At 43.2% G+C, this 13,123-nt stretch overlaps 1 protein-coding gene across 6 annotated transcripts in view; it reads right to left on the minus strand.

The window, feature by feature from the left end:
* The window catches only part of LIG1 (DNA ligase 1), a 314,922-nt gene that overhangs the window by 179,650 nt on the left and 122,149 nt on the right, over positions 1-13,123 (minus strand). For all 6 annotated transcript variants that reach the window (XM_073552127.1, XM_073552126.1, XM_073552125.1 and 3 more), the window contains one exon: positions 6,258-6,314. In XM_073552127.1, the coding sequence (XP_073408228.1) occupies positions 6,258-6,314 (57 nt within the window). The remainder of the gene's footprint in view (positions 1-6,257; positions 6,315-13,123) is intronic.

Here is a 13,123-nt window from a genome sequence, read left to right on the forward strand (position 1 = left end):
TGGCAGTACCCAAAGTTTGTGTCCATGGGCTCAGCCAGGTGGGGGCAATCAGCTCTCATATGACTCCATACTTCTGCTGCTTTACCATTTTGCTGAATATTTCAATGTGCTTGCTAAAGCTTTGGTATAATTCATTTGTTGCACTGTATGTAATACTTACTGCTTTAGATCTGTGACTGGGGCCTTTCTAGATCTTATCAGGTGGAAGGTGCTATAGCATATTGACACATTTTGGTCTAGTGCCTTTGATCATCTAACCATCCCCTGGTGTGCTGGCCCCAGCTGCCAAATTATACCCTACCAGCTCCCACAATCCCTCTCTCCTGACCCTGAAGTGTGGCCTATATATGTAGTAGTTCATAAGGGAAAGCACGCAGTGTGGGGTGCACACAGGCATCCCACAAGCAAAGCATCACAGAAGCTAAGCATCCAGAAAAACAGCAGTTATACATGGCAGTCAGTCAGGGCAGGAGTCAGGTAACCCACACTTTGCTCTCCCCTTTAACCATGTGCTTTATTTTTATCCTCCTGTGTTCCCTTGCCATCCACATTCACCACCCCATCTCCCCTCCATCACGACTCATACACATCAGCCCCTCTATACTTCCCTTTCCCATGTACAGCTCCCACACACTCCTCACCTTCCTGAGAAACCTCAGCCCATCTTGCCCAAACACATCGCAGAAAAAAACTACTTACAATTCCAACAACTATTTGCTCTTTATCTTCCTTCTCCTACTGATTTCAGGGGACATCTCCCCCAACCCTGGTCCACCATCCCCCAACCTCAACCCCTACCCTACCTCATATCGAAACCACAATAATCTTATTAACATTACTTGCACTTCCTCATCTCCATCTTTTAATTGTGCCTTCTGGAATCCACGGTCTGCTTGTAACAAGCTTCCTTTCCTACATAACTACTTTCTGAACTCTCTTAATCTGTTGGCCCTCACTGAAACCTGGATTCAGGATTCTGACTCTGTCTCTCCTGCTGCCATTTCCTATGGTGGCTTACAATTCTCTCACTCCCCGAAACCCACAAACAGACCTGGTGGTGGAGTTGGCATACTCCTGTCCCCACAATGCACATTCCAGGTCATCCCCCCAGTCCCATCACTCTTATTCCCTTCTTTTGAGGTCCACACCATCAGGCTCTTCCGTCCCCTCTCCCTCAGGGTAGCGGTCATATACCAGCCCCCAGGCTCACCCACCCACTTCCTTGACCACTTTTCAGCCTGGCTGCCGCACTTCATGTCCTCAGAACTACCAACCCTCCTCCTGGGAGACTTCAACATCCCCATTAACAGCCCTACTTCCACATCTGCATCCCAGCTTCTATCACTAACCACCTCTCTAGGCCTCTCAGAGCTTTCAACCTCTGAGACACATAAGGACGGTAACACCCTTGATCTGGTCTTCTGCCGGCTCTGTTCAATCTCCCACCTAACTCACCGCTTCCACTCTCTGACCACAACATTCTCTCCTTCATGCTCACAAATCCTCGCCCACCCCAGCTCACTCCTACCTACCACACAGTCAGAAATCTACAAGCTATTAACCCTCAGATACTTTCAGATTCCCTACACTCATCACTGTCCCCAATCTCCTCTCTTTCCTGTCCTAACCTGGCTGTTCATCACTACAATGACACTCTTAGAAGCACCCTTGACCAAGTAGCTCCCCTCACCCTCAGAACCTGCAAACACAGAGTAAAACAGCCCTGGCTCACATAGCAAACTCAACTTCTCCAGTGATGCTCCAGGAGTGCTGAACGCCTATGGAGAAAAACCCGCACACCAGAAGACTTCATCCACTTCAAATTTATGTTAAGAACCTATAACGCTGCCCTTCACCTCGCCAAACAGACCTACTTCACCACCCTGATCTCCTCACTAGCCAACAACCCCAAGAAACTTTTTGACACTTTTCACTCCCTCCTCAGCCCAAAAGCACAAGCCCCTATCACAGACATTTGTGCTGATAACCTGGCCTCCCACTTTACAGAAAAAATAGATAATATCCGTCAAGAAATCTGCTCCCAACCACCAAGTGCTGTGACTCCCATCCCTTCCTGCATCTCCCCTGGCTCACTTTCCACATTTGATCCCATAACAGAAGAAGTCTCCAGACTCCTCTCTTCTTCTCGTCCGACTACATGCACTACCGACCCCATTCCCTCACATCTCCTCCAGTCTCTCTCTCCAGTTGTCACAACCCACCTAACTACAATCTTTAATCTCTCCCTCTCCTCTGGCATTTTCCCATCCTCCTTCAAACACGCCATTGTTACTCCATTACTAAAGAAACCTGCTCTCGACCCATCCTGCAACAAAGAACTACAGACCAGTCTCCAATCTCCCCTTCATCTCTAAACTTTTGGAACGCCTAGTTTACTCCCGCCTTACCCGTTACCTCTCCATTCACTCCCTTCTAGACCCTTCGCAGTCCGGCTTCCGCCCCCTACATTCGACTGAAACTGCACTCATCAAAGTGACCAATGACCTTCTGACAGCAAAACGTAACGGTGACCACTCTTTGCTCATTCTTCTTGACCTATCTGCAGCTTTCGATACTGTTGACCACCATCTCCTACTCTCTAGGCTCCAGTCACTAGGCAGTAAGGACACTGCACTCTCCTGGTTCTCTTCCTATCTCTCTGACCGCTCCTTCAGTGTTTTGTTCTCTGGCTCCACGTCATCTCCTCTTCCTCTTGCTGTCGGGGTACCTCAGGGCTCAGTCCTTGGCCCCCTTCTTTTCTCTTTCTACACGGCCCCAACTGGACAGACCATCAGCAGATTTGGCTTTCAGTACCATCTTTATGCTGATGACACACAACTATACACGTCTTCCCCCAACCTTACCCCCGCTGTACTACAGAACGCCAGTGACTGTCTGTCCGCAGTCTCCAATATCATGTCCGCTCTCTATCTGAAACTCAACCTCTCTAAAACTGAACTTCTTCTGCTCCCGCTGTCTACTAACCTCCCTAAATCTGACATTTCCCTCTCCGTGGGTGGTACCACAATAATACCCCGGCAGCAGGCGCGCTGTCTGGGTGTTATGTTTGACACCAATCTCTCCTTCACATCCCATATACAATCTCTTGCCCGCTCTTGCCGCTTAAACCTAAAGAACATCTCTAGAATCCGCCCTTTTCTCACTATGGAAGCAACAAAAACCCTCACTGTTGCATTGATCCACTCCCGCCTGGACTACTGCAACGCTCTATTAATTGGCCTCCCCGTCACTCGACTATCCCCTCTCCAGTCCATACTTAATGCAGCGGCCAGGATCGTCCATCTGGCTAATCGGTACTCGGACGCGTCCGCTCTTAGCCAGTCCTTACATTGGCTGCCCATTCATTATAGGATCCAATTCAAAGTACTTGTTCTCACCCACAAAGCTCTCCACAGTGCGGCACCCCTTACATCTCTTCTCTCATTTCCGTCTATCGGCCTAGCCGATCGCTGCGCTCTGCAAACGACTTTCGACTAACCTCTGCACTAATCCGTACCTCCCACTCCTGACTCCAAGACTTCTCCCGTGCTGCTCCTATCCTCTGGAATGCTCTACCCCAAGAAATCAGGACTATCCACAATTTGCATAGTTTTAGGCGCTCCATCAAAACACTTGTTCAGAGCGGCCTATCACGTTCACTAATCAAAGTCATTCTCTGTGTAAGTGTGCGTGTGTAGCCCATTCACTATCTCCATCCATCCTTCACTCCCTCAAGATGGCTGGACAATCATTGTAAATACACCATTGTAAATACACACCTGTACTTTGTATCTCCCTCACCTCATTGTAGATTGTAAGCTCTCACGAGCAGGGTCGTCTTATTTCGTCTTATTTTGCTTTAATTATTGTATTGTTAACGTTGTTACTTATGACTTGTGTTTTAAAACTGTTAAACTGTAAAGCGCTGCGGAATATGTTGGCGCTATATAAATAAAGATTATTATTATTATTATGACCTGGTTCCTGGCACTGCCAGCAGATTATGGGGCTCCTTACTTCCCCAGATTAGCCCTGAGCGGCCTTCCTGGGCTTCGCTCGTCAAACCAGGGGTGGAGACTTAGGGAACCCTCCTGTTACCTTCTGGAGAGTCCCTCCCTGTAGCTCTTTGGTAGCCCCATACCTTTCTATGAGGTCTATCATCAGCATGGCATTAGTAGGGGATGCCTGTCCGACCCATGTATGGAGGGAGGGGGGCAAAGCCCTCCAAAAAAACTTATCAGTCATTATGCGGTCCAACATGGCCGTGGGAGACAACACCTTAGGCTGCAACCACTTTCGTAACAGGTGCATCAGGTCGTAATACTGGGACCGAGCCGGCTTGGAGGGGGTAAACTTCCACTGGTGTACCCACTGGGCCCGAACTAACACATTTACCCCAAGACGTGCCAGTATCTCACCCCTGACGACCGTGTAGTTCACCCTTTGCTCCATGGGTAGGTCCTGATACTCTTTCAAAGGTCCTGAGGCCAGAAACGGAGCAATGATTTCTGCCCACTGGTCCTGGGGTAGCTTCTCTCTCTCAGCGACTCCTTCGAACATCTCCAGGTACGCCTCCACATCGTCCGACTTCTCCATTTTGGGAACCGCTATACAAATCGCTTTCCGGACATCAAGGATTCCCCGGTTAGTTCCTTTGGTCTGCGCTGTCGTGATATGCTGTATCAACAGCTGATTGGTTTCCTGCTGCTGCATAGCCTGCTGTCGCATGGCCTCCTGCTGCTGCCGCCGCATGGCCTCCTGCTGCTGCTGCCGCATGGCCTCATGCTGCTGCGTAGCCTGTTGCTATCGCATGGCCTCTATGAGCGGTTTTACCGTGGCCTCCATTTCTGAAAAGTTCCCCACCTGGGTCTGTGCCACTCGTTTCACCCAGGACATAGGCTGGGGTATAAATCAAAAAACAGCCTGGCCTCACTGCGCTTGCCCGCATTCTCCACCAATTGTAGGGATTCGCTCTGGTAGGTAATGGCAGGGCTGCAGTAATGAGGCAACACACAGGCTTAAAGTCCAATTTCAGTGGTTTAATGTCACGTTGCAAACAGCAGATTAACAGAAAGTAAGGAAAAACATAAATATACTCCAGCTTGGAGAACCACTGGTCCCAGACTCACGCATTGCACGGGGGACGGGCTTAACTAAGCGGCTGCCAGGTGCCATTCCAAGTGTTGTTGAGAGTCTTGCTGCTGTAGTCCTGCAGCACGGGGATCCTGTATACAAGTTCAGGCTAAGTCCAGCCAAGTTCCTGTAACTTCCAGACACACTCACCATGTGCCAAACACTAACCTCCATTACATAGCCCATAACCCCTCCTACAAGTGAGGTAAACATTACATGGGCTGATCACGTGACCATGACATCATCGCATGTCCTGTCTTTAGGGAAAAACTCGGCCAAACATTAACCTGCTGGGAGAACTGTATCTCCCATCCAGTAAAACACCCTTTACTGTACCACAATGTGTTCACATTAACTCTTTAAAACTATGCATTACTATGTGTAAGGGCTTGCTCACACCAGCGAACACACGTTTTTTGGATATCAATGTTATTTAATGGGGCGGTGCTGATGCCAGATTTTTTTCACCAACAGAATCTGTCTGAAAAAAAATGACAGCATGCTGGGATTGCACCATGAGATCAAATGTCACTGACCCATTCAAGTCTGCATGGAGATATCTGCACTTGGATATATCCACATACAGAATGGAGAAAATAGAGAATCTTTATTCCAGATCACAGTCTGACCAGGGTGTCATTAGCATAATCGACCCGATTCTATCGGACAGGAGAATCTACGCTTGTGTGAGTGACTCCATACTTGGACATACACATTTACCACACATGTAATTGGCAAAATGAAGGTACAGTGAGATTATAAGGCCATTTTCTTGTTTCACCTCTTAGTGATACCTATTACATGGCCATGATCAGGACACTAATACTGATCCCTAGTCTGCTCTGTGCTTACTTAGATAGGCTGTGCCAAAGACCGAGTGCTTGACTTAAGGGGACTCTAACGGAATATAGTGCCATAGGGGTTACACAAGTCACAAGCTGTGACAAATCAGCAAACATAGCTCTCCCTAATACCTACTAGGAAAGGGGCAAGAGCTAACTATTCAGAAACTATACTTTTATTGACATTGTAAGAATGGTTACTGTATATTAAAAGCAGCAGCCAAAACGCAGAGACTTGGGTCACAATTTTTTTTCCATTTCAAAAGATAAAAGAAAACTTACCGAGCTGACTCATTTTCTATCATCTCAAAAGTGCGTGCAAGTGCCAAATATGGAACCCTAGAATATAAAAAAGTGACTTCAATCAGATGATTATCACACATTATAAGGAAGGGGGCGCTCTAAGCACCTCCGGTGTTAGGGATATGCTATCTGTGGCAGTATCAGAGGAACAACAATCTGTAACAATTTGAAAAATTAATGATATTCAAGTATAAATGGATTTTTAGACAGACACGTAGAACTCAATATTGCCATAATAAATGCTCTTCACATATACAGTTCTGGAAAAAATTAAGAGACCACTGCACAGTTTTATAAAAATCAGCTTCTCTACATGTCTGACTTCCATACCAGTGTCAGTTGAATTCCAGCCAGAGTACACCTCATTCTACTTAATGTGGTTCTGATTAGGTGATCACCTAAACCAAATCTTATTTAATGAAGTATTAAAAACCCTGCTGTGGTGTTCACAATCCTCTTGCACTAGGACGAGCTGGATGGCAAAACAAGTGCTAATAATATCCCAAAAGTAATAGGAATGAAAAAATAACAACCATGTCAAAGGAGTTGAAAAGGAAAGTATTGAGTGAGGAAAAGAAGGGCTCAATTCTGGCTTTACTAGCAGAGGGAAACAGTGAGCGTTATGCTGCCTCCATCCTTAAAATTTCTAAGACGGCAGTCCATTACAATAGGGACAACAAAGCGACAGATCGGCAGAGAGCGAAAGCAAATCTCCAACGACCGGGATAACCGTCATCTTATTCGAATGTCACTTAGCAATCGCAGGATGACATCAGGTGACCTACAAAAGGAATGGCAAATGGCAGATGGGGTGAAGTACAAGGCAAGAACAGTTCGTAACAGGTTCCTAGAGGCAGGGCTCAAGTCATGTAAAGGTAGAAAAAAGCCTTTCATCAATGAGAAGCAAATATGAGCAAAGCTGAAGTTTGCCAAAGACTATAAGGAATGGACCATAGAGGACTGGAGTAAAGCAATCTTCTCTGATGAGTGTGATTTTCAGCTTTGCCCATCACCTAGTCATCTAATGGTTAGACCTGGAGAGGTTTACACGCCACAGTGTCTTGCACCCACTGTGAAGTTTGGTAGAGGATCGCTGATGATCTGGGGATGCTTCAAGCAAGGCTGGAATTGGGCAGGTTAATCTTTGCGAAGTACGTATGAATCAAGCCACACACAAGGTTATCCTGGAAAAACAGTTGATTCCTTCTGCTCAGGCAATGTTACCCAACTCTGAGGACTGGTTTATCCAACAGGACAATTTGCCATGCCGCACAGCTAGGTCAATCAATGCGTGGATGAAGGACCACCATATCAAATCCCTGTCATGGCCAGCCCAATCTCCAGACCTGAACCCCTTTGAAAATCTCTAGAATGTAATCAAGAGGAAGATGGATACTCACAAGCCATCAAACAAAGAACTGTTTAAATGTTTGTACCAGGAATGGCATAAGGTCACCCAAAAGCAGCGTGAAAGACTGGTGGAAAGCATGCCAAGATGCATGAAAGCTGTGATTAAAAATCATGGTTATTCAAAAAAATATTGATTTCTGAACTCTTCCTGAATTAAAACATTCATATTGTTGTTTCTAAATGATTCTGAACTTATTTTCTTAGCATTATTTGAGGCCTACAAGCACTGCATTTTTCTGTTATTTTGGCCATTTCTCATTTTCTGAAAATATATACAAAATTTAGTATTTGGAAATTCAAAGACATGTTGTCAGTAGTTTATAGAATAAAAGAACAATTTACATTTTACTCAAAAAAAAAGCCTATAAAGAGAAAAATCAGACAAACTGAAAATTTTGCAGTGGTCTCTTAATTTTGCCAGAGAAGTATATCATGCTAAAAACAGGTGCTCCTATATAAAATTTAGGGTCCAACCATACACAATGGAAAAAATACGCACGTAAAAGCCCTGAAAAATGCATGTAAAAAAGCAGGAAAAACGCAGAAAAAACACACAAAATCGAAAACATGTTGGCAGTAGTTTATAGAATAAAAGAGCAATTTACATTTTACTAAAAAAATATACCTATAAAAGGGAAAAATCAGACAAACTGAAAATTTTGCAGTTGTCTCTTAATTTTTGCCAGAGCTGTATTTGCTTAAAAGAATATTTGAACTAATCAAGGACAACATCTGCAAGGAGTTTGTATGTTCTCCCCGTGTTTGCGTGGGTTTCCTCCCACACTCCAAAGACATACTGATAGGGAATTTAGATTGTGAGCACCATCGGGGACAGCAATGATAATGTGTGTGTTAGCGCCAAGGCTGTGGAGTCGGTAAGCCACAGTTGCGACTCCGACTCCTGGATTTTATCAAGCTCCGACTCTGACTCCGGCTCCGACTCCTTCATAAATGGCCAATTCATAACAACAAATTTACTGTTGTAAAATATTAAACATCGTGCTTATTCAGTTTCTCACCATCATATAAGTAATCAGACCACTTAGAGCAAAAACTACATTTATTAGAATACAATTAGAATATAGCAAATAACTTTTATAAACTTTTCTAAACTGTAAGTAAATATGCAATAAACACTTTTATGCAGTTAATAAGAAGAAATCTATAAATTTGTCCTCAGAAAAAGTATTGCCTCTGTCAGATCCTCCTTCATGGATGCCCTCAAATCTGATCTAATTATTTTGAGAGCAGAGAACAACCTCTCTACACTAACTTGTGTTGGTGGCAAAGCAGTAACCACTCGGGCAACATCTCTGACAATGTCAGGATACAGAGGAATCGCTTGTTGCACTGTTATTTTTGATGAACGGTCAAATTTCTCAATTTCTTTTAGTGCACATGAAAAATTCTGCTGAAATGTACTGGCTGTGTTCCTTGATGGGGATGACTCTTCTTCTATGCGGGAACGCTTTGCACGGTCCTTGCGATCCAAATATTTTTCAAAATTAAATTCTTCATCAGTTGATGATGAGGGTGAAGATGTGGCAGGACGACCAAATTCTTCTTGTTCCTCCTGACTGTTCTGCAACCCTTTCATCCTTACTGCTATTTCAAACAGAGCTTCTTTTCCTTTACTTAGCTGTTGATCATCTAGAAGAATCCGATGCATTGGGTCTACATAAACAGCTGCCAAAAGAATGTTATTTTGTAATAGTAGCTCCTCTCTCCGATTCATTGATGTAGCAATGCCACTTGCAATTAACCCTCCTCTTTGGGACAGGCGAAACATCAGGTTCTTCCACTCCTTTAAGAAAATACCTGGAGTTAAGTCCTCTGCTTGTAATTTTTTAGTCACTGTAAATGGGTGCTCTAGCAATTTTGCCAGCTCAGTCACCTGATTCCACTGACTTTCATTTAGCGTCAGTTGAGGGTTAGCCATGTCTACAAGAAAGGTTTTCAGTTCAACCAAGCGCTGAATCATTAAGTAAGTACTGCCCCATCGTGTGGCTTGATCAATAATTGCCCCTTTTCCAGCACGTCTCTTCAAAATTGAGTCAACTTCAGGGGTTCTGGCAACAGTAGCCAATTTTCTCACCTTGCCAATCAGTGCAGCAGCATGTCCTTCTTGCAGACTGTCTCTTATATCCAGCTGTAGCGTATGCACAACACAGCGCATGTGATGAATGAAAGAACATATTGACACAGTTTCAACAAGATCATCTAAACTATCATGTTGCTGTTCATCTGAAGCAACTTCAGTTTGCTCCTCAGTTACAATACTGTGTTCCTCTATTTCAAACATTTCTGTGTCTGTGGACCCAGAATGTTCTTCTAACTGCTGGTCACCATCATTACTCTCATTCATTAGCTTAATAGTACTTATCATATTTGAAGCATTGTCAGTTACGACAGAAAGAACTTGCTCTTTTTTAAGTTCATAGTCTTGCAGAACCTTTTCCACCAAGACCTGGAGAAACTCATTGGTGTGATGAGCTTTGGTGTCTTTTACTGCCAATGTCTTGGTAACTATTTCATTTTTGTCACAAACAAATCGGACATTGATGGCAAAATAGTTCACTCTGTGACGTGTGCAGGCATCCATTTTAAGAAACAGAAAGCGTCCCTTGAGAGTTTTTTAAGTTCTTCCTTTTGTTTAAAAGCTTCTTCGATTACTAATTTTCTAATACTCTCTCTCTCTCCAGAGAAACACCAAGCTTGCGGGCCATTTCCCCATTCAGACACATAAAAGCTGGTCGTTAAAATAATGAAATAGGCACACTATCCTTTACAACAAGCTCTATGATCTGTTTTTTAAATGTATCTACTGTCATTGACACAGTAACTTTGTCACTGACAAAATATCTTGCAACTGATGGCTGCAAAGTTCTCTGCTCCTTTGTTTGGCTGGAAGAGCTGGGCACTGGTTCATCTGTTTGGATGCAGTCTTTCTCATCCACTGCTTTCAGTACTTCTGGATGAAAGCGCTGTAAATGTCTCTTTAGATTAGAAGCTCTGGTAGGAGCATTTTTATCTTTGCCTGAATATGCACTCGGCTTCACAGCATTTGTTTTCGTCTGGACCATTTGTCATACACTGACAGACATAATGTTTTCTATCTTGAGTGATGGTGAAATGTTCAAATACAGCTGATTTAATGTGATGCTTCTTTGACATTCTCAGGTTTTTAATTCTGCATTCACAATCCAAATGACAATTGTTTTTCCTAAAAACAATTGTACAAAATTATTGCCAGGTCGTACAACTGATATAGTGGTCAGTAATACTGTTATTATTCCTCATGTACTCACAGTTAACTGATGCAAAGTTTGTTGAAAGGATAATACTTCTTACAGTCTTCCTCTTCTGAGTAGCAGGCAGCTGTGAGATGCTTGGAAGACGCACACCTAGTATGATCTAGTCTAGAGGAGGAGCTTTACTACTAAGAATTTGCAACACATTTTCACTTTCAGTTTCATACATTGTAAGTAGGGGGGTTGGGGCAGCATGAGGTTAACCAAGTATAAGATTAGATAAGGGCAGTGGAGAACAGTGACACACAAGAAGTAAGAAATGTCTCTATCTCCAGCAGAACTGCTTATCACTGTTGTTCATAGTTTGATAGAACATATATATTTGAGTAACATTTATAAAATTCATATGAAAGTTCAATTATGAAATATTAATACATTTTTTTTAAAGCTGGAGTCGGTACATTTCTACAGACTCTGACTCCACGACTCCGACTCCACAGCCCTGGTTAGCGCTATATAAAAATAAAGATTATTATTATATTTATTGACTTGACCAGCACACTGCTTTCCAGTCAGTTTATTTCCATCAAGTTGGGGGCAGGCACTCCTCCTAGTGTGATAGTTCTGGTCAGTAGCTTCTCCTGCTACTGTGACACGTTAACAATGTGCTGAAGTCTATACATCACTATATTTGTATATAGAAATAAAGAAACCTTTGAACAGTCACATGGATTGTAAAAGTGATGAGGTGAACTGTTCTGGAAAAGTATAGGGACTCAGATATATTAATTTTTGCAGAAGAGGGGGAATAAGTAACTGCTGTATAACAAATCAATGGGCTGGAGATTGCTAATATCTCAGGAGTTAACTCTTAAGATTGGAAGGTAATTTTGTACACTCTGCCAAGCTCTGGCGATCAATCTCCTTGGCAACAAGCTGTAAACTGTGTAAAATAAAAGCCCTCAAAGCAAAAGAACGACAGGTAGATAGAAAAACCAGTCAATTTCAAAGGTGTTTGTTTTCATGCTGTTCAACTAAAATAATTTCTTAACACAAGAATACTCCTTTAACCCCTTAACCCCCGGAGGTATTTTTGTTTTTGCGTTTTCATTTTTCACTCCCCTTCTTCCCAGAGCCATAACTTTTTTATTTTGCCGTCAATATGGCCGTGTAGGGACTTGTCTTTTTGCGGGACAAGTTGTACTTTTGAACGACACCATTAGTTTTCCCATGTCATGTACTAAAAAAACGGGGAAAAAATTCCAAGTGCGGTGAAATTGCAAAAAAAAAAGTGCAATCCCACACTTGTTTGACTTTTTTGCTAGGTTCACTAAATGCTAAAAATGACCTGTTATTATGATTCTCCAGGTCATTACGAGTTCATAGACACCAAACATGTCCAGGTTCTTTTTTTATCTAAATGGTGAAAAAAAAATTCAAATTTTGTTAAAAAAAAAAAAATTGTGCCATATTCCGATACCCGTAACGTCTCCATTTTTCGTGATCTCAGGTTGGTTGAGGGCTTATTTTTTGCGTGTTGAGCTGGCGTTTTAATGATACCATTGTGCAGATAAAATCTTTTGATTGCCCGTTATTGCATTTTAATGCAATGTCGTGACGACCACAAAAAACGTAATTCTGGCTTTTCTTCTCGCTATTTAGTGTTCAGGTTAATACTTTCTTTTTGTTGATAGATCGGGCGATTCTGAAAGCAGCGATACCAAATGTGTACGTTTAATTTTTTTTTCTTTAATGTTTTATTTTGAATGGGACGAAAGGGGGTGATTTGAATTTTTAATTCTAATTTTTTATTTTTCTATATTTTTAAAAACTTTCATGGGAGACTAGAAACTGCCACAACCAGATCGACTCTGCTACATACAGGCGATGATCAGTTCGTCTATATGTAGCTGAATTGCTGACTTTGTATGAGCGCTGACCACTGGGTGGCGCTCACAGCAAGCCGTCAGTGACAACCATAGAGGTCTACAAGAGACCTCTGGTTGTCATGTCAACCCACAGGTGACCCGCGTTCACGTGACGGGAGTCATTGGTTGGCGGATTTCCGGCGCGATTGCCAGAAGCGCATGTTAAATGCCACTGTCAGTGTTTGACAGCGGCATTTAACGGGTTAATAGCCGCAAGTGGATCGCAATTCCACCCGTGGCTATTCGGGGCACATGT

The sequence above is a fragment of the Dendrobates tinctorius genome, unplaced genomic scaffold (assembly GCF_039654945.1).
Source record: "Dendrobates tinctorius isolate UK_male_01 unplaced genomic scaffold, ASM3965494v1 ptg000184l, whole genome shotgun sequence".
Taxonomy (NCBI): Eukaryota; Metazoa; Chordata; class Amphibia; order Anura; family Dendrobatidae; genus Dendrobates; species Dendrobates tinctorius.